This window comes from Girardinichthys multiradiatus, chromosome 10 (assembly GCF_021462225.1).
Source record: "Girardinichthys multiradiatus isolate DD_20200921_A chromosome 10, DD_fGirMul_XY1, whole genome shotgun sequence".
Lineage (NCBI taxonomy): Eukaryota > Metazoa > Chordata > Actinopteri > Cyprinodontiformes > Goodeidae > Girardinichthys > Girardinichthys multiradiatus.
This window is the reverse complement of record NC_061803.1, coordinates 5,562,916-5,589,337: the sequence shown is the minus strand read 5'-3', so window position 1 is coordinate 5,589,337 and position 26,422 is coordinate 5,562,916. Positions and strand designations below refer to the sequence as shown.

General features: G+C 37.9%; 1 protein-coding gene across 1 annotated transcript in view; it reads left to right on the top strand.

Annotated features, from left to right (window-relative positions):
• The window catches only part of ngfrb (nerve growth factor receptor b), a 51,615-nt gene extending 27,722 nt beyond the window's left edge, over positions 1-23,893 (top strand). Inside the window, exons 4-6 of the mRNA XM_047377747.1 lie at positions 16,862-17,099; positions 18,192-18,352; positions 19,551-23,893. Of these exons, the coding sequence (XP_047233703.1) occupies positions 16,862-17,099; positions 18,192-18,352; positions 19,551-19,894 (743 nt within the window). The 3' untranslated portion in view covers positions 19,895-23,893. The remainder of the gene's footprint in view (positions 1-16,861; positions 17,100-18,191; positions 18,353-19,550) is intronic.
• Positions 23,894-26,422: the final 2,529 nt, after the last annotated feature.

The window sequence follows — 26,422 nt, the reverse complement described above, 5'->3', positions numbered from 1 at the left end:
GTTATATATTTTAAATATTATAGTACTGTGCTGTTCTGTGAAGAAAACAGGATCAAATCACATCATGTGTTGAGTTCTGAGCACTACTGAAAATGCCACATGGTTATTCTCTGCTTTGGCTAATCTGTGCTTATTGACACTAAACAGTTTTATTAAGAGCAATTAGCAATGGTGACATAATTTCCAGGGTTTCTACACAGTTTGTAAAGACCTAAAAATGTAAGGAAAAACTTAAAATTGGGTATTGAAAAATGTTTGATTTTCCAGACTGTTTTTCTGTCTTTAACTTTTTAAAGAACAAAAATCCAACAATTATCTATAAAAGCAGTGGTTTTCACAAATATCTTATATTTAAATGCCTTGCTTTATCTTTGATTTGTCACATCACACCTTGGCTTTAGCATGTTATCCATCAGTATTATGGTCTTTGACTTACTGACTGAATGCACGCTCATTTAAAAATGTAAAAACACAAATTTAACTGCTTTTTCTATTTTGGACAACTTCAAATTCATGTTCAGTCGGACCTGTAGTCTTTAATCTGAGTCTGATTAAAACACAGAACAATGCATTAAATGTGGTACTTTCTTTGGCAATTTTACAAATGAAACTAAAGTGTACATTTAGTTAAAAGAATATTGTAGTTTAAAGAATGTGCACTTATTAAAGAATACTCAAGTCCTTATTTGGCAAGTACAAGACTTACAGAGTTACAGTGTTTTGTGGACCTGGAGAAAGCATTCGACTGTGTCCCTCGTGATGCCCTGTGGGGGGTGCTCCAGAAGTATGGAATCGGGGGCCCTTTAGTAGGGGCCATCCGGTCCCTGTACAAGCGGAGCAGGAGTTTGGTCCGCATTGCCGGCACTAAGTCGGACCTGTTCCCAGTGCATGTTGGACTCCGGCAGGGCTGCCCTTTGTCACCGGTCTTGTTCTTAACTTTTACGGACTGGATTTCTAGATGCAGCCAAGGGCCGGAGGGGGTCTGGTTTGGGGACCAGTGGATTTCGTCTCTTCTTTTTGCAGATGACATGGTTCTGCTGGACCCCTCTAGCCAAGACCTACAGCATGTGCTGGGGTGGTTCGCAGCCGAGTGTGAAGCGGCTGGGATGAAGATCAGCTCCTCCAAGTCCGAGGCCATGGTTCTTGACCGGAAAAGGGTGGCTTGTCCTCTTCAGGTTGGAGGGGAGTTCCTGCCTCAAGTGGAGAAGTTCAAATATCTTGGGTTCTTGTTCACAAGTGAGGGAAGAATGGAGCGAGAGATCAACAGACGGATCGGTGCCTCTGCCGCAGTAATGAGGGCACTGTGATGGTCCATTGTGGTGAAGAGAGAGCTGAGCCGAAAAGCGAAGCTCTCAATTTACCGGTCGGTCTACGTTCCTACCCTCACCTATGGCCATGAACTTTGGGTCATGACCGAAAGAACGAGATCTCAGATACAAGCGGCTGAAATGAGCTTCCTCCGTAGGGTGGCCGGGCACTCCCTTAGAGATAGGGTGAGGAGCTCGGCCATCCGGGAGGGGCTCGGAGTAGAGCCGCTGCTCCTCCACATCGAGAGGAGCCAGTTGAGGTGGCTCGGGCATCTATACCGGATGCCTCCTGGACGCCTTCCTTGGGAGGTGTTCCAGGCACGTCCCACCGGGAGGAGGCCTAGGGGACGGCCCAGGACATGCTGGAGGGACTATGTCTCTCAGCTGGCCTGGGAACGTCTTGGGCTCCCCTTGGAGGAGCTGGAGGAGGTGTTTGGAGAGAGGGAAGTCTGGGTGTCTCTGCTGAGTCTGCTGCCCCCGCGACCCAGATAAGCGGAAGACGACGAGTACGAGTACGAAGACTTACAGATTTTGAAATAAAGCTGATTTAAGATAATCCAGCTGCAAAAAACTCTGTTAAAATGGTTTCTATGCCACTTTGTTGTTTCTTGTTTTGTGAATCCTACAATAAAAAGACTAATAAAGCAGTTGAAGGTGATTTGCTCTTTAAAAACTGATGGAAAGAAATTTGAAAATTGAACCTGGAAAAGTAGGAAATTTTGAAATGAAAAATGTATAGGTACCTGAATTATATAAATCCAGTCTATACTAGATGATAGATACGTTTTCTCACTTTTCACTCACTTGTGATTAAACTTTGGGTTAATGCAATACTAATAAATCGTGTATTGTCTTTCTAGCTTTAAAGTAAGCTCAGGGAAATAGACCACAGAAGGATTAGGTTATTTGACAAACAAAATGGACATGTATTGATGTTTCCTATCAAGTGTCCTGCTACTGTTAAAGCTACTTCCAGGGAGAATGATGTTTTAACAGCTTAATACAGGCTGTGGTCTCTGAGTGGGAAGTGTTTTTGGCTAGATGATACATCCAAGATCAAGATATAAAAAGCCAGAACTCCGACGGTAATACATCCTTTCTGATAACAAACTAACTATAGATCATGATGAATGTGACATAACTGTGATTGCAAGTATGATGACTTACAGCCCACTGTGTTTGAGCTTTGTTGTCATATCCTACTCCTCCCTCTAACCAAATCATGTGCCTTTTATTTCTAATGTAATCTTTTTAGGAAAGAACACATGTTATCAGTGCTTACAAATCTTTGGCGCTGCCAGATGTTCATATCCATTAATGTTGTGGAGTCAGACGAATCAGGCCTAAAGGCTAAACATAGTTAGGAAGGTAATAGGGCAGCAAGGAACACACAGAAGGTCATTGCCTGTGAAAAGGCAAGCTGTAACTTGAGATACTTGGGCTTAGTTTAGCTGTAGGTGGTAGGAACAGAACATTACTTTAATTATATTATCCTTTGAAGAAAAAGCTAGATTTCCTACTTCTCTGTATACTTAAGATTAGGTTGGGGTGAATTTTCCCCTGTGATTATTTAGACTTTCAGCTGTTTGGTGAGAATAGTTGACTCTAATATGTAATAATACTGAACAGACCTTTTCAAGGTAAACCTTCAGCGTTGATGCTTTGACAGCAAGATGGTTATCTTAGGAAGTGTGATATGGCTTCCTCTACTCAGCAGGACACAGAGCAAGGTCAAAGGTTTAAGATCATGGGAGGCTTGTATTTTAAGGGGGATTATCAGGCAGTGTGAGCTCCAACCAGAGCTGAACAACACAGTAAAATCCTTTCAGAGGTCAAAACATCAAATCAGCAATCCTGAAAGTGAGGTTAATTAGGTAATAATTAAAGTAATAGAAAACTCAAAGTGATATTTTCAGTTATGTAAGAAAAAGAGAAGTTGTTTAACAACACTGATCAATATTTATGATATGTTAATTAGCAAAAGCATGTGACAAAAAGTGAGTTTAAATACAGTCAGAAATATTTACTATTAAAGATATATGTATTGTTTTCAGCAGTATTTAATCATAGATTTTATATGTTTTATATATTTACCTATAGCATTACTAAACCTATACAGTGCATCGCATGCACTGTAGAGTATAGTTAATTAATTTTTCAAGTTTATTTACATCAAAATAATTCAAAACTAACGTCACTTTAGAGGCACTTTAGAAGAGAAACGGGTCCAAGTCCCATCCAGAAAAATATTGTCACCTTCCTAAAATAATGGCATTCTTTCATTCTTACAAGTTTTTCAGGAAAAACTTCACAAAATATATATATTTATTAACAATTTCACCTAAAAAGGTAATAACAACAGATGAGTGTTAACATAGCCATTTCCTATGGTCCTTTTTATTAAGCTACATATGTTTCTCAATTAGATCGTAAAATGTGGAAAAATAAAAGAGAAACAGTTGATGAAGTAATCTTTTAACAGGAAGAAAAGAGTTGTTACAGCCACAGGTTCTGGAGCTCTTCCACTCTTTGCTAAATGCTAGCTTCATGAATACTTTGTGGACAAAAATGCTGACTGAAAGACAGAATTAAAATACTAAATATCTATGCAACATTTAGTGCCTAGCCTATATTGTGGTCATCCTTATCACTTACCAATAGGGGATGAGCCCTGAATTATGGAAATAGCGTCAGTGGCTGAGTAGATTTTGGTTTTTACTGAAGCGGTTGCCATTTTCAAAAGCCTGTAAAACTGTCGTAAGTCACACTGTTGACATAGGCCATTATACAACAGGCATGGAATTGCATCACCTCCTCAACTAAGGATTTAGACAATTTTACAAGAGGTGGCAAGCATCATGTGGAGATAATTTAGGCAAAAAATCATTTTTGACAAAAAATTACTTTGCCCATTATTTTAGGAAGGTTGACCATATAATAAATTTTGTTCAATACAATCCGGTCATGGGCTGCACGGTGGCGCAGTTGGCACGGTGACCCCCGGCCGGGAGTCGAACCCAGGACCTTCTTGCTGCAAGGCAACAGCAAGAAGGTCCTAGGTTTGACTCCCGGCCGGGGGTCTTTCTGGATGGAGTTTGTATGTTCTCTCCGTGCATACGTGGGTTCTCACCGGGTACTACGGCTTCCTCCCACAGTCCAAAGACATGCCTGCTAGGCATTAATTGGTCACTCTAAATTGCCCCTAGGTGTATGAATGAGTGTGTTGCATGGTTGTGTATTGCCCTGCGATGGAATGGCGACCTGTCCAGGGTGCACCCCGCCTTCTGCCCATAGACTGTTGGAGATAGGCACCAGCTTCCCCGCGACCCACTATGGAAGAAGCGGTATAGAAAATGACTGACTATCAGTCAGATTTAAATTTAATTCCAGTGGAAACAAATCAGCAAGATCTAAATGGTGTGTTTGCAAACACTGAACTGGGAATACTAACCATTTTTCTTAAAGAAAAATAAGGATTTACTTTAGACTATACCAGTCAGTACCTGCAGTTAAGCCAGAAAATATCCATACCCTTTGCAGAACTAGATTTAAAATGATTTTTCATTTGACCAAGAAGTTTGTGAAAGGATACCTATGTTTTTTACATTGTAATAAAAATGGCATATTGGAAATTAGTTTACCTTTCTGGAAAAATCTTCATTGACATTACAGCAATAAAATCCTTCCTAAAATTGCTTTCCAGCTTTTATTTGTGCTTTCTACTGATATCTTGATGGTTTGTCTTTGCCAGTGACCTCCAAACCTTTAAAGTTGAAAGGCCTTCTTACGATCACCCTAATCTTCAACATTAATATTAGTCCCATTCAAAAGAAACATGTTAGTAAAATTAAAAGATCACTTCAAACCTAAATCTCCCATTGGTATGAATAATTAAGGGTTTATCTGGAGACCCTAACCCTATAAGTATCTAGTTTGACACTGTTGTGGTTGCTAAAAACACAAAAGACCTGTTCTTGGTTATTGTAGCAACATGCTATTTTGCAACATTGGAAGCTTGTGTTAGAGGATTAGAATCATTTTAAGATAGGAGCTTCTTTAAATGCAGCAAGACTTTTCATTCCTACTGAAACTCAAAGATATTTAAATCCTTCAAACTCTATATGCTCCACTAAAATACTTTTTTTGCATCAACCTTGGCATATTCATAACTGTAGATCCTGTTCTGCTGTCCTTTGAATATCTACTCAACATCCAGCTAGAAATGCAGTTTGTTTGAGATAAGTTCAATGTTGGCAAATAGAATGACCCTTATCCTGAGGGTCATGTGTAATACACAAGGGGGAACGAGAGTGCTGATTTGAAGTAATGCACATTAAGCCCACAGAGAGATTATTTCAAAATACATAATTAATAGGAGTGGGGAGCCATGCTAGCACAACATTCCAAGGCTCTTTTAATGCAACAATTAAAGATAAATGAGCTGTGCTTGAGTTTGACAAAATAGGTGTTGTCCGTTCTTATCAGGCTGAAGTTTTGGCTAAAAGCCCTCAAGGACAAAGATGTTCAATGGCAGCGTTCTACCTTGGGATTTTACCTGGAGCTGACAGCACCAGTGTGAGTTAACTTATGACCCAAAAGCCAGACGTTCTGGTTCTAAGGCACCAAAAACAACATATTGTGGTTTGCAGCACATGTGCAATCATTTTACTCATGGAGACGTGCAAAAACAAAGAAAATTCAAGGGATTTCTTGGCTTTGAGTCACAGACATGAGTCACACACTTGCCAAAAACTAAGCTGCTTCCGGGCAATGATACTTCTCAGCACAGATTGAAATCAATAAGACTGATAGGACATTACAAATAGAAAGATGAAGGTTTAGAGTAAGGGAAGGAGAGATTGACCGGTTCAAGTCCATTTTGGTATTGAGTTGATAGGTGAGAAGGGCAGGAGCAGTTTCCTTCCTGAATTTGGTTGACCTTAACAATAGACAGCCTGCCCTCTACAAGCGAGAATGCATGATTAACTAACCGGCATAATGCACAGCACTCAGGGCCCAACCTCTCTGACACAAGGAGAGGGACGAGAGGAGAAGGTGAAATGTGTAAAGGATTAAGGTACATAAAAAGGACAGAAGAGGATATGATTAGCCACAAAAACCTGTGTCTATAGTTGGTAGTTGACCCTTCATCTGTACACAATGATTTTACAGGTATCAGCTCTTCCATGACAGGATTTTACAGGTGCATTGTTTTAGTGTCCTGGATTTAGCCCTGCATCACTAAACATCAGTGCTTCGTTTGCTATACTATGACATTCTGTGACATCTGGTTTTTAGGTGTAATATTTCTTTAGTGCAATATCAGGCACTCCTGTGCAGTAACCACTGTTTCGTTCAGTTCATGTGCACTCACTGTTTACTCTCATATATTTGTTGTTTAATGTATATATTATATTTTTATAAGCTTATTACTATTGTATTTTTTACTTAAGTAAAATTAGTATTTATCCTATTTATATTTCTGAAAGCAGGTCCAAACATAAATGTTAGCTATATTATACTAAAATACAATGGCTGGGCTATGTTTCCTCAGGATCCGCACTAATAAGGATCAATGTATAAAACATGGAACCTATGATTGTAAATAGTTCTGTAGAATAACAGCATAGAGTGATAATGCTGGTTTGGCATAACCTAATGCAGTCCGGATTAACTACAGGTGCCAACCATTTCTAATAAAATTAAGATTTAGTATATCTCATTCCAGTCAGTACATATTTTAGCCCAAACTTATTAATACCCCTGGCAGATTTGGATTTAAAATAGTTTTCATTTTTCTGTTAGAAAATGAGAAAAGCATCTCTTAAAAGATCATTTAACATTTAAAAAAATAATCAAATTTGAAAACAATTTATCTGTTTTTATTTACATTTTGATAAAAAAATAACATGATGACAATCATTTAGACTATTTACATCAGTCATTAAAAAATCTTTATTGACATTACAACAATCAAACCATTATCATAGTTGTCTTCTTGACATTATTCTCCCAGCTGTGCTGCTCCTCCAGAGTTACAATCTGATTAATGCTCTTTTGCGGGGCTTGTATAGGTGGACAGCCATATCTTGGTAGATTTGTAGATTTATATATATATATATATATATATATATATATTTATTTAGGAACATGAGGAGTCTGGTTATCATCACCAAACAATAAATTAACTATCCTAATGTGCAACTGAAATGAATTTAATGGACGAACCAAGAACCATAAAACAAGTGGTGTAAATCATAAAAGGACAAAATGCCATCAACATTCCTAATTTTCTGCATGTAAAGCCACATCAACTCTGCGGATATGACAAATCCCCAATCCCACTCTAACTTAACAATTCTCAGTCTTTGTGCATCACAGTCAGTCTTTGTGTGGCTTATTGCTTGGTTCACTTGTACTGACCTATATCTCAACTAAGCTGGGGTGTACAACCACAGCTGACATCCTCTGTTTAACCCTCTTGAACCTTGCTCCACACAGTGTGCGCATTGTAATGATGAGGGTTCGTTTTTAAAGGAGACTGTGTCACCGCCCTGCTGCCCAACATGCATGCACCCTGACTGTCTCCTAAAGCTGTCAGCCAGCACACAGGAATTTGCCTTGGCATTCCAGGCGAGAAAGTTTCGGGGGGTGATTTTACACGAGTGAATGTGTCGGGTGGCAAGGGTGAACACAACACTCCCCGTGCACTTGTGCCATCAATTTGTTGTCAAAAGTCCAGTGCGGTTTTTTGTCCTCATGAAGATTTATAGCCATATGTTGGTTGAAAGTGTCTTTGTCAAGTTACGTCTCTTTTGCAGTGATGATATATTTTAATTTGCCATAGATATTTCCAGTGGAGTTGCTACACTGAATAAAGACGGAATTTTCATGTCATTTTGGGAGATTTACTCTTTTCTTTATGATTTCTGTCATTAAAAGATGACAGAAGAAGGCTTTCTATTTTTCTAAGATAAAATGTTTCAAGCAGGGGGCCCAACTTCAAGAGCTACTATCCTCTAACTTTTGGATGCCTCCCTTCTCCAACACACTTGAATCAAATAAGTAGCCTGTTACCAAGCCTCTGCAGAGCTGAATGACATGCCGATGAGGGAAAACAGCCATTTGATTTCAGTGTATTGGATCAGGCATCCCTGGATTAGACAATGCCTGCTTTATGAAATAGATTTGGTTTGTACAGAATTTGTACTCATGAACAAAGAGAGAAAATAATCACCTTGGTCAGTTCAAACTGAAAAGGAAATTAAAGACAATTTTTACAGACTATTTCTCTCCCATAGCTTCTTAGGACAGTGTTCCCTCTGAGTTAAATTTTGTTGTTAAGATGTAGAAATACAATGTTGCCTTCCCTCTATTAAATGTGGTCGAAATGTGAAAAACAACTCTAGATTGCTTGAGGCAGAAGACCTTGTGAAGAGACTGTGTCTGATGTCGGTGGAGAACTGCCATTATTCATAGTGAAACAAATCCTATACCGACGTTGCTAAAAAGCCATAGACCAAACTGTCCAAACATTTAAATTTCAGATTTTACACTGAAATTTAATCAAATTGTTGTGATTATGAATCTGAGATTATTTAATATTTAATATTAATATTTTTATAATTTATCAAATAATATTTCAGTCTGTTAAGGGATGTCCTGTGAATACCAGCCCAGTAAGGCGGTGGTATTAGGACAAAATAGAAAGGTGTGAGACGAGCTCTGACATTATTGAACAGCATAAACTCTGCACATATATGGAATGAATTCACACAATTTCTTAAAATACAAGAATTTCTTAACAAAAATAAGTCAACTCAAAGTCAAACATATTTCAATCAACAAACTCTTTACTATGCTAAAACAATCCAACTAAACTACCAAGCAGAATTAAAGAATAACGAAGACTAATGGACTATGTACAATATAAACAAGTTGATTAAAGATGATTGGAAATCATGACCAAAAAGAGTGATGCAATATTACCATGCAATGTTTATGTTTGAGAACCAAGGATTATCTTGAAAAATCTGGAAGTGAAGTTAAGTTAGTTTTGGAACTAACTTAGAAAATAATAAGCAAACGTTTAGACAACCATTCACAATGTAAGATCAGATAAAATATTATTTTAATAAAATAATGTTTTAAATAATGATCTGCTGAATAAAACCAACCTTCTGGATGACCATTTCACAACAGTGTCTAATTAACTGCTTTTATTTATTGAAATAATATTTGAAGAAATATTATTGAGTATTTTGGAAAATAACCAAATCTTTCTGGAGAAATGGGGCTTAATGGTGTTTACTTAGTTATCAAATTTAGTAAATGATGTTTAGGGACTATTATTCACTAGCTTGAAAACCAACAACCTTTCTGTTAAATACTCTTTAGTAGCAAGCACGTGTTCTTACCGGTTAGCAGTTGAGCTAACAAAAGAAGCTAATAGCTTCAATTCAATTAAATTCAAAAATACTTTATTAATCCCAAAGGGATATTAAATAACACCAGAATCAACACATACCTTTAAAATACCAGGGTTAATAAAAGGGTTAAAATGCATAAGCGCGGACAGCGCATTATGAGCAATGTTCTGTTTAAAATCACCCTTTAAATAAAGTTTATCTTAACCTTAAAACATACAAAGAACACAAACCGGCACGTGTGCTGCAGATAGCCTGCTAGCACTAAGACAGCCGAGTTTCACACAAACTTCATAAAATGAAAAACGTTTAGATCATTTCATCTTAAATCTGTCTCTGCCCAAAACACCTAACCTTATGAACCATGGTGAGGAAACGTTGTCCAAGGGGTGAAGCTTGAAGAAACGTTCACAGTCAACAAGCAGTTAGCTTTCAGCTAACCTCGGGGGTTGAAGGTGCGTTCGCTCTGTGAACAAAAGGGTTAGCTCCGGAGCTGTAGCTGGGCGGCCCGTCCTGTCTGTCAACCAGCTGTGCATACCGTAAACACAGCGGTGCAGGCCGTTGTCCTTCCTTCAGACTCGGCTTGTAGAAACAGCTTCTCTACTGGGGATTTCTCTGCGACACAGTTTTGCTTCTGCGGGGGGCGGCTTCGGAGAGAAAAAGGTAAGCAACTCTTACACCTTAATTTCCCCGTTCATGAATGAAATCACCGGGTACACAAACAGTGATCCACTCATACTTATCTTGTGCATATGATTGATGATCTTATGACACTCTTGGATCCAGTTTGAAGAGTTTATGTCTGTTTGCCAGCAAAGAGACATCAGCGCGCTTTCCTCCCCTATCCGGTCCCTCTGGAAGGCCGTGTGGAAGAGGGCGGATGTAGCAACAGCTGTGCATTTATTTGGGTAGTGGCGTCACAGGAAGTCCGCAGTTATCCCGTTTCCTGGCTGTGCCGGAAGAAGGTTAATGCACTTTATTTTGAAAGTTCCAGAAAGGTCCGTACCGGAGTTTAATGTTGAAATCCATGGCTGTGGGTCCCAACAATAATTAAGTGTATCATGCAGGAATCAATCTTGAAGTACCTATGAATTTAGCAAGAAGAAGAAGAAGAAGAAGAAGACATTTATCAAGGAAATACATCAACAAATTAACCAACACAATGATGAAAAAAGGACAAAATTCGATGGCAAACAGTAGGAAGAAATGGTAAGCTTCAGAAACGAACAAGAGAGAAAAAGCCTTTGAGATTGGAGAAAGAGAACAGATGGTCAGAATGTGGCTTAGTCGATAAAAGCGATGGAGTTACTCTTCTGCACTCTCGGGTTTCCCAAGTTGACCTCTACGAGTGCTGATCACGTTCTGCCGCAGAAGAGGCACACACACATCCACTAGAACTGCACACACACACATGAAGCGACGCAGACATGCACACAAATTTCCACAGCCCTACATCTTCCTAGCCACATGCATGAACACTTAGAGGTGTGGCTGAAGCATGTAGGAGAAAAATGAGATGTCATGGAAGTTGGGACGAGAGCCAGAAGTCTCAAGGAGTGAAGAGGAAGTATGACAAAAGAGGGGAAAAAAAACGTTCAAGAGCAGATTAAACGGACATGTTCGCTTGTTTTATAAATACCACAAGAATATTATTGAGTGTCATGTAAAAATCTGTTCTGGGCTTGTCATGCTTTGTCGGGTGGGCGCAGCTTGTAAAAAAGAAGCCCTTCCTCTTCTTTACAACGTGACTGTAAATTGCAAAGTGCTCAAACACCAACACCAGTTTGCAAGAGTCTGCAAGTAGCTGGAATTACAAGTTCAACTCAAGTGTGGCTGAACATAACATATAATAGACACACTCACCTTGCATACTAAAACACTCAAGCAAGGCAGCAGCTTCTTCCTATATAATTACTTGTTAGACAACACACGCATGAGTGGATTTCCTGTCACAAGTCGTTATCGGATGAAGCCAGAAGGAAAACTCTTGTAATGTTACTAACAATCAGATATAACCTTAAAAACTATGGATTATGGGTTGTGTTACTGTTATGGTTGGGTTGCAATTGACAGATCCTGTTAATTTAAAAGCGTGCACTTTTCAGTTTTAATGACAAGCTTGTGTTAACAAGGGAACCTGTAGTCTGAACTGATGGCCTCCAGGCTTGATTTGTAGCCTCCTGCTTGATATGTTTAAAGCTGTGGGTGGTATGGGATAAGACACAAGATTTACACCTAATTCTGACCCTGGCAATGTTTTTCCAATTTTGTTTTTAGTTTTGGTGAGGCTGTCAGTGATTGGACATTTTCTATTTTTTGGGATGATTCTCTGTAAACTCCAGAGATGATTGTGTGGTACAATTCCCGTAAATGAGCAGTTTCTGAACATCTCAGAGCAGCATGTCTTGCTCCAACAATTGCATCTTGTTCAAAGACACCCTAATCCTCTTTCTCCACCATTCTGATGCATAATGGATGTATTGCAATAATGAGAATCAAGCATGTAAACATGTAAGCAGGAAGAATGAATAGCAGCAATGTTATGTGACTTAGAAATAGTATAAATGCACACAAAACTAACTTATTAAAAGGCTGTAAGCTGATAGGAGCAAGCAGCACAAATGTAAAGGATAAAAGGGAGAGGACTGGGGGATGAAGAGAGAAAATGGGGAGGGGACATTTGTCCTACACAAAGGACATTTTTGTCAATGGATGGTGTTCTGTTTCATGAGTATATATGTCTTCTAGAGGGTAAAAGGTATCTGGGGTGAGGCAGGGCTACTATGGAGATGATGGTGATAGTAGTGCATCTGTTTGTCTTGTACTGAAGACTCCTGGATTGAACTTGATATGTTGCAGTGAACAATCATAGCCTTACCTAGTGATGCATGATATATATGCATTAACATCAGTAACCGATGGTAATCATTTTTTAACATCTAAATATCGGCCTATAAGTAAAACCGGTCCAATAGTAACAACTGTTTATTTCCATCTTCTTGATGTTTGTGTTTCTGGAGGAGGAGGGGTGGAGATTGGACATGTGTTATTTGTTTGGTCAGGTGACAGTGATAGTGATCCAGCGCTGCATTGTGGGTGGTTTAACTGAAGCAGAGAAGCAATGTCAGCTTTGTGGTTGTAAATATCAGTTATTTTAAGGAAATAAGGATCAAACTCAACAGTCGTTTTCAATGCTAAAGTGAGTATGCATAAACACAGTCTGCAATCTAGTGCATACTTTAAGAGGGTACGGAAGTTTAAATTTTGTTAATTTATTAGCATCAACTCAAAATGACAGTCAGCTTGTGGCACTTTATAGAAAACGTAAAAAGGTCCAACTAAAATGTATATGTAGTTTAGTTCACCAAATGTTAAAGTCAGGTTCATATCTAGTTACTTTTACCCAAATTCACCTTGGTTAATTCCAGTTTAGCACTTACCAATTCAGTAAAGATAATTAAAACCATTTCACACAGCTGATTTCAAAGCAGTCAAATACACCCCAACGAAGTTAAATTCAGATTCAAATCCAGTTTTTGAAATTCCAATTTAGGGCAGTCCATTACAGTTTATTACATTCTAATTCGATCCAATTATATACTCACCAGGTTTGTTGACCAGTCAGCTGGAAGATGACCACTCTCCCCAATAAATCATAGCTGCTGAGTCATAGCTACTGGAAACCACACTGATCAGCCGTTTACAGATATTTTTAACACCTTGCTTGAGACGTGCCATTGGTCAGACTGTTGTAAATCCCCCACCATCAGCGCTGCACCTAAAATAAGAACAGCAAACAGGAATGAATAACGGCATAAACGTTTGAGGACTTTAAAGCCTTTAAAGGCAATAACTCAATAAATTGAGCAGCAGGCTGCTTCATTCAATTGGGACCTCAAAAAAGAAAGTCTGTGAGGAATTCAATTTAAGATGGAGAAATAAATAGTTTTGCTGTGTATTGAACACCAATAAAAACAGCCTCAAATCACTCTGTAGAGCAACACATTTGCAGAGGCTTTAGCATAATTGGTCAACAATGTTGTCATGAGACCAAGTAGTGGGAAAAAACAGCCTTGGTTGCCATTTCTTAACAAGTAAATAAGTGTTGGCGTTTCCATAAAACACTTTTCACATCTTTAAAAGTTGCTTTGCCAAAAGCCCCACAGCAGCACAGGGCATCGTCTTATAAACATTTTCTACTCCTCAGTGAAAAATGGATGCCTTGTATTCAGCAGCTCTCCTGAGGTATTTAGACCCCTTGGAACCCAGCAGACAGATTTCCTGTTAGTGATGTAAGTAAGTGTAAGTAAGTGACAGACGAGGATAGGTTTTCATATCCACGATGAGGAGCGAACATATCTGCTAATGGTTGGAGCAATGTTGGCAGGACTGGATGGACAAACTTCCTTTTACGCTCATTAATGGTTCCTCTGGGATTCTGGAAAAATTACCGCGCTATGGGATCTAATGTTTGTGGTGAGGTCTGTGCTCAATCTGTTTGTCAGCATGAGACACATTTATGGTTTTACTTGCAATGAAAGATAGAAACTTAAAAATAAATATGAGCCTGGAGATTGATGATCTGTGAGGTTGTTCCAAAGAAATCTTCAGGCCAGAAATATCCTGATTGGTAAAATATTTGAGAATGTGCAACATGGTGCACCCTTTGCTCCAACTTATAGAGAAGCAACCTTAGATCAACAGATGACAATAAAGCTGCAATTATTTTAGAAAGCTGGAAATACTTCAGTTTAATGTGTGAAAAAGGATCAAGCATGACAGTGTCATCTGACACCACTTGACATGCCCCCTATGAGGAAAATCTGTTAAAGGCTTCAGTTTCTCTAAACTTTTCTCTCTGAGCAGCTTTCTGCTTCCACTTGCGACGGCCCTCAAAGTGGCGGGTGCTCGAATTTGAGAAACAGTGAAGATGTGATTTTAAAATCTCATTACACACATAAAAGCCTCTTGATGTGTTTTTATAATAAAAGTAATTAAATAATAAATTTTCTCTTACAATGAATCACGTTAATCATTTTTACCGTTTGTTCTCCTGGTGCTTTTCCGAGTATTGTTTGCAGGCACGAGATACTGGCAAGGTTTGCCAAACCAATAAAACACCTGCAGAATTATTGCTTACAATTTATTAGAACAATATCACTTATGAACACTGTTAAACTTATGTGGTACAAATCAAAGTAATACAGTGGCAGCTGGTTGAAGCTTGTCCATCACTGATTTTAATTGGAAACAGAGCTTTGCGTAAATAAAGCACAAACAGATTTTTGAAAATGGACAAAACGTTTTATTTCTGTAACTCCTGATATGTCCTTTTTACTTTTTATCTATTTTATTATAGCAACCAATAAAGCTCGCAGTGGCTTAGGTTTTTGCACCCTTATTTAAGTCAAAGAATTAATTATTACACCACTGCTTCTTTTCTTGACATGTATGTTGTTTTTTTTTTTTTTTGTTCTAACTTAACTTAGTGTCTGCATAGTGTAGCATGAGATTTAGTAACATTATGATCAGAGAGTGGTGGGTAATGGTAAAGAAAGACATTGGGGTTAATTATAATCAATATTGTCATCAAAGTTTTTATCCATGGTATCTCCGTTTAATATTTGCCTGACATTGCGAAGGCCTAATTGAAATCCAGGACATATACTGAATAATTGGCTGTGCGCATTACTGCTGAATACTTTATATAAAATGTTCTGATTTGAAAATGTCTTGGAACATCTAAGTATTGTTTTCTCTTTTAAAAAACAGTTAGTATTATTCTGTCTTCTGATTTTCTTTTTCTTTTTGAGAATGTTTTTTTCAGCTCTACTTATTGGATGGTTAACTTAAGGAACAAGTCATATTTACATTTGTCAGAGAATGCCAAATAACAATCAAGCAGGATTCTCTCAAGTAGCTTCTGGAACCTTAAATTATTAATCGACCCACAGTGGGCTGAAATAAATAGAATAAAGAAGGAAACTGTCTTTTAATACCTGTTCTTAGTTTTTCATCAGGCTGCACACCTTTGTTTGACGCTACTGTAAAGTGCCTCGCTGCAAAGTAAAAATACTTCCCAACTTGCATGCTCACTCGATCTTGTAATGTCAATAGTAATTGACATTACTGCAAATTATATACAGCAAATATGTATTTATATATATATATATATATATATATATATATATATATATATATATATATATATATATATATATATATAGAATATATATATATATATATAGAATATATATATATAGGGCTCATCTAATTAAAAAGGAAAGGGGCAAAGGTGTCTACAGATATAGATCCTATGGCTGCAAAACAAGCACAAAGGACCACTCCTTCACCACTGTGCCTTCCACTTGCTATGAAATGTTTTTGCAGATATACGGAGTTTCATCTCTTCTTAAATCTGGACCATCTGAGAAGAACATTGCAAATGGACTTTATTTATAGAGCCCTTTCCTAGTCATACTGACCAATCAAAGCGCTTTACACTAGAGCTGCAGTCATCCAATCACATTTACAAGGACACATATATTTATACACAGATGCACAGATAACTTGGGGTTAAGTGCCTTGCCGGGGGCACATAAGACATGTGACAGGAGGAATCTGGAATTCAGTTGAACGCAAAATCTTCGGAATGCAACACGGCTACTATTCCCATTAAGGCCACAATCAAAGTGCTTCTCACTATAAAGTGAAGAACTGCAATTTTTAAAAAAAACTTTCTGAAACTCTACCCAGGTGTCTCTGTTTTTTAAGCATTATGTTAAGACACAAATGAATGCTGAAATATTTTCTTTTTTATTTAAACAATCAAAAATTGCTTCTTTTTAGAGGTTTCTGTCCCTGGACTTAAACTACTTTTCTGTCCTGATATGTGAAATTTAGGGTCTACTTACTGTTTAGATTGTCTGTCTGTGTTTATACCCTGAAGAAGTTGCTCATAGATCAAACAGAGAGCTGAGAGGAGGAAGTGTATTGGACTGACACTCAGCAGGTAGCCAAAAGGAGCCAAACAAGTTAACGCATGTTATTGGAATGCTGCCTTCTTTACATATTGTATTTCGGATGTTCATGAAGCTAATCCCATTTATATGTGGTTGTTCTTTGCAGCAAACTACCCACCACTGTCGTCTACACCTTATACGGGTTCCTTAGGGCCCTCCGATGATTACGTTACCCTAGACGACCTTCCACCAGAGATGCCCAATGACAGCAGCACCACCACCACCACCACCAATGGAGACTCCCAAGAAAGGCTCTACAAAGGATTTAATGATAAACTTATCCCCATCTACTGCTCAATTCTGGCTGCTGTCGTGGGTCTTGTAGCCTTCATCATCTTTAAGATGTGAGTACAGAATAGTACACGGTGCATAAAAAGTCCAAGCTTGAAAATGTTGCATTATAGGCTATTTGGCATAATCCCACAGAGTAAGAAAGCAGTGTTAAGGCTGCTGACCCACTACATGCAAAGCAACATGACGAATCTCGGAAGGTTCTCACAGAAAGTTTCTTAAATTACAGTCATTCACCACAGTTCCTGCTTGAATCAATTTATTGTAAAGCTATGTCAACAATGATACGTTAACAGCATTGCTTCTGATTCTGCTGCTACAAAACTGAATAAAGAGCTCAAGTGTTTAATAACGGTTGACATCATTGGGTCTAATATATGGTTGTCACAGTTTTAGTTTTCCCATTTCTTCACCATATTTTTATATTTGATGAAATCATCTGCTGCTGCTTTTGTTTTATGGGTCACAGCATGGACCCCTGATAAATATTGTATGCACAATATGTTTAGACATTATTGTTGTATTGGTGAGGCATGTGTTGCAACTTTATACATTTAAAGACAAATGCTTAGGGAGACATCTGAATGTTCGATGATAAACACAAAATGTTTGTTTTTGTTTGGAAAACATTGATAGTTTTGTTGTATGCCCCTGGGAACAAATTTAAATATACTCCTCTTAGTAATATAACAACAATTTTTAACAGTGTTACACACAATACAACAATAAATATATTAGTCATTCATCACTGCATGTATATAATATCTTATTTTAGGTTTCAGTTAATTGATTTCTGCAAGCTTTTAGAACAAACTATGCAGAACGAAAGGAGCATGCAACCAATTCAGCATGTTAAATGTTAATTTTTATGATGTGGATTCACGCCTCCGTAGAGGATGTCTTACATCTATTTACAATCTGGAGAAATAACAGAATAGTGTTGTGAGAAGGCTGTTACAGTTGTGCAATTATTAGTTTTGGTGCCCTGCAGCTAGAAGGTCCTGGTTTTGAATTCTTCCTGCAAGTTTTTGTATGATCTCCCTGTGCATGTTTGGGGTTTGCTCTGGGTATTCCGGCTTCCTCCTAAAAAAAAAGAAAAAAAAAGAAAAAAGGTTATTTTTTTGTTCTTACTTATTCTCATTCAGGTGGAACAGCTGTAAGCAGAACAAGCAAGGAGCCAACAACTGCACGACCAACCCAAACCAGACTCCATCACCGGAGGGGGAGAAGCTCCACAGCGACAGTGGCATTTCTGTGGACAGCCAAAGTCTGCAAGAGCAGCAGGGCCAGACTCAGTCACAAACTGGTAACTGCACCGTTGACATGCTCACTAATACACAGATATACCTGCACCAAGGCAACTACCTTAATGTAAAAATATATAGTAATTATCATTAACAAACTACTGTGATTGAACTGCATCCAGATCTGTTTTAATGTAAAAGTTAGTGTTTTGCTGAGTAAGTGTAAAAAAAGAATTTGCCCTCAGGAATGAACCATCTGAGGCCTTCACTGGCTCCTTGTTGACAATGACCTTTGAAACTTACTGTTACAAATCAGCAGGCAAGGACTACAAAACTGACAAGACTTACAGTGTTTGTTTTAGGGGCTGTGCATGCTGCTGCTGGATTTTAATAATGTCCTGACAAACCAGTGACTTTTAAAGCATCGTCTGTACTGTAAGAGGAAGGAAACATAATATGTAATCAGTGCACAAAGTCCAATAAAAAAATAATAATAATTAACCGAATGCAAAACAAGAATGGTTATACAAGTTTGCATTATCTTATGTAAGATTTGTTTTTAACTTTTATAAAAAAAAAAAACAAGGTAAACTGCCTTGAGCAAAAACTGAGATATCTTGCTTTCTCATTACTTAGCAACACACCCTTTAAGTATTACAACTTGTCATGACTGTGTCTTACAGCTAACAGCGTTTTGATTCTTAGGGGAGTTTTCCTCCATTTTTCTGGTAGAAAGGCCTAATGTTGAGATCTTCTATGGCTGACTTGAAGGCAGTGCTCTTTTGAGGTCTTATCTAAATATTTTGAGAGACATTGAGGCAATGATTATCTCAAAACCTTCAGTGTTGTGTTCAAGAGAACAATCTTATTGCAAAATCCTCACCTCAGGCTAATCAGCTGAGCTTAAAGCGGGGTCATTATATCTATGTGGTGAAGATAGGTATAATGTGCCCGAATCAAGTCCTTGAGAGCTACTATCATGCAACCTTACAATGCATCCCTTCTTCAACACACCTTAATCAAATGAATGGCTCATTAGCTCAGAGATACTGACAAAGGTCACACACACCAACAACAGATATCTGGATTTGAGTTTTGTCAACGACTCTGAGGACCCTCATTGAAATTCTGCCTTGAATGTGGTTCCATTTCAACACTTGGGAACAGATCCCTTCTTTTTTATTAATCCTGCAGAATATAGATGAAATTTGCAAATGAATAATTCATATAAAATAAAATGCTCCTAATTTCTCCTTGCAGTTGTGACCATTGATGAAGAACCTTGTCTGCTCCTTCCTCTCCACACTCGAGAGAAAGTGGAGAAGCTGCTTTTCCGGGGTGGTGAAGGAGACACCCGCGACCACATGCAGGACAGCGACTGGTGCAACCTGGCGGGCCTCCTTGGATATGAGGAGGAGCGGATTGCAACCTTCCAGCAGGAAGAACATCCCGTCCGAGCGCTTCTATCCGACTGGGCAAAGAAGGACTGTGCAAGCATCGACGCGTTGTGCACGGCACTTCGCAAAATCAACCGCGAAGATGTTGCTCAAAGTCTTGTGCTCAGCCCTAGCGGTACAAAACCGACTGCTACTTCTGTGGTGTAATTTGTCTGCATACCTTTCAGCAAAAACTTAACACCTTGAACCTCGATGTTCAAATATTCCAAATACAATGCCTTAAATTATTCCACGTAATTTCTGCTACAGCTGCTTGACACTATACCTTCATGATGAAACAGTCAGAGAGACAATCCCAGAATTCGCTCAAATTACATTTATCAAAAGGAAGATGTAATAAATTATGCATAACCTTAAGAATAATACCAAAAAGTCAATGTTAGCTATTCCAAATCCACCAGTTAATTGCAAGAATTTGTTTATTTTAGTTCATTAATAGAATTTTTACCACATGGAATATGAAAGCTATGTGAAAGGTGCATTTTATTTTAAATCATGGTCACTCCTTTGACTAAACAAGCTGTGGAGCAGCTGTGTGCTTTAAACAGAAGCTTCTGTGGATGACTTTCTCTTAATTTCTTTCAACTTGAGCCTGTCCCTTTATCCCTAAACCTCTGTTTCTGTGGCCCTTGCATTCATTACGTTGAGTTGTTCTTCTACATGAATGTTACCAAAGAGGCAGAAGTGTTTTCAGACCTGACCTGTTTTGTGACATTATTTACATGCCATGTCAGTCTTTTACTACCGCCTCTGTTTCTACTGCTAGATGAGGTCGTCATTCTTTGAAGTGTCTGGATCTGTGCAAATCTGACACCCTAAGGAGGTGCCAATGGACTCATTTGAAATGAACCTGTTCTCTCCCTTCCTTATTAATGACAGATAAAAGCACAAAGCAGCAGTGCATGTTGATATTATGTCAACTTCAATTTATATATTTCTGCAGACTCTTGTTTTTTTCCCATCGAGTGCTATAAATAGTGGTAGCTGCAACCTGTTGATATGTAGGCCCAGGTTATTAACCAATTAAACATGACTTCAGTATCACAGTTTCTCATCCTTACCCTGAAAATGATAGAAACCCTGTAAAAATCCTACATACTATATTTACATGGCAAACAAGTAGACGTATGTACGCATAGATTTAGTTGACATAAATACACACCTACAGTCTGTATTTCTGCATGCATGTACTCTGCTGAACAAACAAACAATGATAGTGTTTGCCTGTATATTTGTGTTCAAAGTTAATGAGAGAACAGGAAAACATATTCTGCCACATATGACACAGCACACTCATGAGGGGACCATATACTGTTTATTGTCAATATATTGAGGCAAATTGATTTAACTCTGTGTTTAACAATGCCCAAAATCTTCATGATTGCTTTTGTTGGTAACATACTGTTTTTGCAGGAAAATAGCATATATCGTGATTGCACAAACTCCGATTAAAGATTTCACATAAACAACTACAATATATTTTAATCCCAGCTGGACTTTCTGTAGGGTTGCCTTAATTTGCTCCAAAATGGATTAGTTTGGTTAAGAAAGCAAACTTGTTTTTCTGACATGTCACCTATACAAACAAAACCTTCTCCTTTTTTATTACACATAGCTGACTCAACACATACAGCTGCTGTCTACAATACACTCACATCCTGCTCCAGCTGATAATGTCTCCATACGACACAGTTAGGTGCAGAGTGAGGCTAACGTTAGCATGTTTTCTCTATTTTGGTATGTCCTGTATGATTCGGTAGTAACTTAATTCACTTCGTCTTCTGCAGACAAAACTTACAGAAAAAGTAGTTCTTGCACTTCATAAATGTCAGTCTCTCTTTCACTGTAAATCTCATTGAAAACTATCAAAAAAATTTACATTATTAGAGAAAATCCTATAAACCCTGAAATAGTCAAACAGCTACAACACAAAAAACTAGAATCATCAAACTTTATGTAGTTAAAATTCTCAGGGAAGTTTACAGTCAAATCTGAAACGCTCAAAAATTGAATAAACGCGGTCTGGCATGACAAAAGATGCCATTATTCCTGCGGCTGACAATCCTTTAAACTGATGAAATAGACACAGAAAACTGGTCAGCAGAAAAGAAAAAGGAAGGAGGAAAGAGGAGTTCAGTTTCCTCTTTGTTTGGCACAATGAAGGCTGCAAAAAAGACAAGCCAGCTGAGACAAAAGGCACAGGATGTGTGAGAGAAACGGGGAAGTTTCAGATTACTTCAATCAATGCAAAGATGAAACCCAGGTATATATGTTAATCAGGTTGTTCAGGAGTAAGCATGCTGATCTTTTGATTTTTTTACATTGTGATATGTTGCAGCCTCTTGATTTGAATTTGGGAAAACATGTTCATATTGTTCATCTCATGTTATATCTTATGTTTTTATATTGTGAGTTTTATTACGGCCAACTCGGACCTACGCTTTTTGTTCACTGTCTCTAGAAGACACAAATGATAGGGCTAACTCACCCAACTCTCCAATCTGAGCTAATACACCGAAGCACAGATTACGATTATTCACTAGTACACTGAGCATAATGCTGGTGTATTACTTTATATGAAGGTATTCTTACTACTGCTAGTACTCTGAAGGTTGTTTGATTCCCAACAAGCAGCTTTAAATGGTATTACATTTCATTTATTGACTGTAGCACTTAAATGTGTATTCATTTATGTCTTTTATGCATCACAAGTGCCTGGGAACTATTTCAGGTGTATGTTGGTGTTGTACATTTATTGATTTTAGGAATTTATAAGTTTAGTTATTTTTTTTTTTTACTTGTAAATAATTTTTCCTTATTCTTTATTTTAGTTTAGTTAAAACCATGGAGGCACCACTGCATAGTGTATACTTTAAGAGGGCTTACTCTCTTACTGTCAGTGTTGCGATGTTTAATGTAAACAAATAATAAAAAGAATGGGGCTTCATTTCTAATTATCAACGATCAGGTGTTTTAAAGGTTAGATGAATGAACAAGATGAAAATGAAAGTTAGTTTTAGATGTAAATAAATCAAAAAGTCTCAAAGTTATCAGGTGTTTTAGCAAATACATGTAGAATTGCTTTACCATATGTATAAATACACAAGGAAGAGAAATCCAACCAATCCAAAGAGCAGCATGTTGCTCTTTGGAAATGAAGCGAAACCATTTCTGTACTAGCCCATTAGTGTCATATAGTTAATTTCATTTAATTGTGGTTAAGTTATGAGTGCAGATGCACACACATCTTCTGAACTCTTAAATCTGCAATTACATGTTTGTCAATGCAACTGTAGGGAGGCACAGATGTGAACTCTTTATGCTAATTAGACTAGCTGAAAGCTAGTTTGCTAATTTATTCAGTTAAAATTCCAAATCTAAAAGTTTGCCTTCTTATTCTTCAAATTAAAAGCATTCTGTATCTCATTTGCAATTCTAATAGTTGCATGCTAATATTCATACATATACTCTATCATTAGCTATATCTTACAACTTCCTTCATTAATCAACATATGATAGAGTAGCAAAAATAGTTACAAAACGTTCCCAGACCAGATAATCTGAAACATTTGCACCGGCAAAGACTTTTATTGTTTATCCTCAAAGTTTAAGCCCCAGGTGAGCTACAGTATCACACAAAAAATACACACATTGTTCTGCTAGGAGGAATATGTGTTTTAGTTCTTGATGCTTATAAAGTCTAAGGGATTTATCAAACTATGAGGCCTCATCCTGACCCTTGATTATCTGTGCTTTCTACATGTAATTTGGTTTATTTATATGAGTTAAATTATGTCCAACAATATAAATGATTATTTTTTTATTTTTATGACTAAGACGCTGAAAACATTTGAAGGTAAATGTGATGATATTGCAGTTGAGACACAAGTTACAGCCTAATTATGCAAAAAGGGAGTAATAAATAAAGGTTGGAGTGACAGAGTAAGGGTGAAAAAACATGTTTGGGGTGTCCATTTGGGTAAAAAACCCTGATCTCTTAGTAAACAGTAATGGGACTTATGAGGACTGAATTGTACAGAAACGGTGAATGTTCCATGTAAACTTATACATAAACTGTCTAACACTGAATGTGAATTTGCTTGAAGTCCTATAATAGACAAGCAGTAAATAAAGCTCTTTAATTCACCTATTCTCTTTATTGATCCAACATAATACGAATGAGAATATCAAATTATACACTTAAGCTATTTATTAAATAAAAGAGACAAGACCGGTAATAATCATGTGAATACACTGTAAAAAATCCCTGAAGAAAATCAATATTTAATGGTCAGTCAGTCAGTCATTTTCTACCGCTTCTCCCATAGTGAGTCATGGAAAAACTGGCGCCCATCTCCAGCAGTCTATGAACGGGAGGCGGGGTACACCCTGGACAGCTCGCCAGTCCATTGCGGGGCAACACAGAGACATACAGGACAAACAGCCATGCACACATGCATTCACACCTAAGGGCAATTTAGAAAGACCAATTAACCTGTAGAGAACCCACCCATGCAGAAGAACATGCAAACAGCATTCAGAAAGACCTTGCTGCAATGCAACAGTGAACATATTTAATCGTTATTTAAGAATTTATTTTGGGAGTGTAACGCTTTCATTTTCCACTTTTATTTTCTCTTAAGTCAAGTTTATTATATAGCCCTTTTCAGCAACAAGGCACTCAAGGCGCTGAATATAAGGAAAAACATTACAATGATACAGAAAATCAAACAACAGAGGTAATTAAAAAATAAAGAGAATAGAATGATGGATAAGAAAATGAAAGGAAAATTGGACTGAAAACTTAATTAATAATTTTTAGATAACACATTCAAAGACCACTCTAAACAAATACGTTTTTAATCTTGATTTAAAGCTACTTAGGGTTTCGCTGCTTTTACAGTTTTCTGGGAGTTTATTCGAGATTAGTGGAGCATAAGAACTAAAAGCTGTTTCTCCATGTTTGGTTCTGGTTCTGGTTCTGCAGAGTAGATTTGAGCCAGAAGACCTGAGAGGTCTGGGTGGTTGATCCACTGACAAGTCTGTAATGTATTTTGGTGCTAAGCCATTCAGTGATTTATAGACTAACAGACGTATTTTAAACTCTATTCTCTGAGCTACAGAGAGTCAGTGTAGGGACTTTAGAACCGGGCTGATGTGCTCCACTTTCTTAGTTCTAGTGAGGACGCTGGCAGCAGTGTTCTGGATCAAATGCAGCTGTCTGATCCACTTTTTAGGCAGACCTGTGAAGACATTATTGCAGTAATCAATTCTACTAAAGATGAACGCATGAATTAGTTTTTCAAGGTCCTGCTGAGACATTAGTCTTAAATCCTGGAGATGTTCTTTAGGTGATAGAAGGCCGACCTTGTTACTGTCTTTATGTGCCTCTGAAGGTTCCGGTCCGAGTCCATCACTACACCCAGGTTTCGAGCCTGACTGGTGGTTTCTAGCTGTATTAATTGAAGCTGTGTGCTAACTTTTAAACGCTCTTCCTTTGGTCCAAAGATTATTACTTCAGTTTTGTTTTGATTTATCTGAAGAAAATCTTGGCACATCCATGCATTGATTTCTTCTAAGCATTTACCCAGTGCTTGAATGGGTTCATGGTCACCTGGTAACACCGTAACGTATAGCTGTGTGTCGTCTGCATAGTTATGATAACTTGCGTTGTTGTTTATTAAAATCTGAGTTAGGGGGAGCATGTAGATATTGAATAGGAGGGGCCCTAAGATGGATTCTTGGGGAACGCCACATGTGATTTTTGAGGTCTCTGATGTAAAGTTACCTACTGACACAAAAAAGTCCCTGTCCTTCAAGTAGGATTTAAACCAATTGAGTGCTGTACCAGAAAGGCCGACACAGTTTTCCAGGCACTCTAATAAAATGAAGTGATCAACAGTGTTGAATGCTGCACTAAGGTCCAATAATACCAGCACTGTGGTTCTTCCACAGTCTGCATTTATACGGATGTCATTGAACACCTTGACAAGAGCAGTCTCTGTACTATGGTGAGCAGGAAGCCTGACTGGAAAACATCGAAGCGGTTGGTCGTTGTTAGGAAGTTGTTTAACTGCTGAAACACAGCTTTTTCAATAATCTTACTGATGAAGGGGAGGTTTGATATAGGCCTGCAGCTCTGTAGTAGCAGCTTGTCCAAGTTGCTCTTTTTCAAAAGAGGTTTGATAATTGCTGTTTTCAGGGCGTGGGGGAAAACACCTGACAAAAGGGACGCGTTTATTATTTGTGTTAAATCAGATGTTATTACAGGCAAAGCTTTCTTATGGAAAGCTGTGGGTAAAAGATCGAGACAGCAGGAAGAAGAGCTTAGTTGCTGTACGATTTCTTCTAAGATTTTGCAGTTTATTTGGTGAAATTAGGAAATTTTGTCAAAATCAGTTGGAGACAACTTTGGTACTGGAGTTGATGTGGATGTGCTGACTGCCCCTCTGATTTTTGGGTTTTTTCAGTTAAGAAGTTAGCAAATTTATTGCAGGCCCTGGTAGAGTGGAGTTCAGATGCTACACTTACAGGAGGGTTTGTTAGCCTGTCGACCGTGGCAAATAATGCACGAGCATTGTTAATGTTTTTGCTGATGATCAGAAAAGAAAGATTCTCTTGCATTTTTCAGTTGTAGGTTATATCTGTATAGTCTCTCTTTATAGATGTTATAGT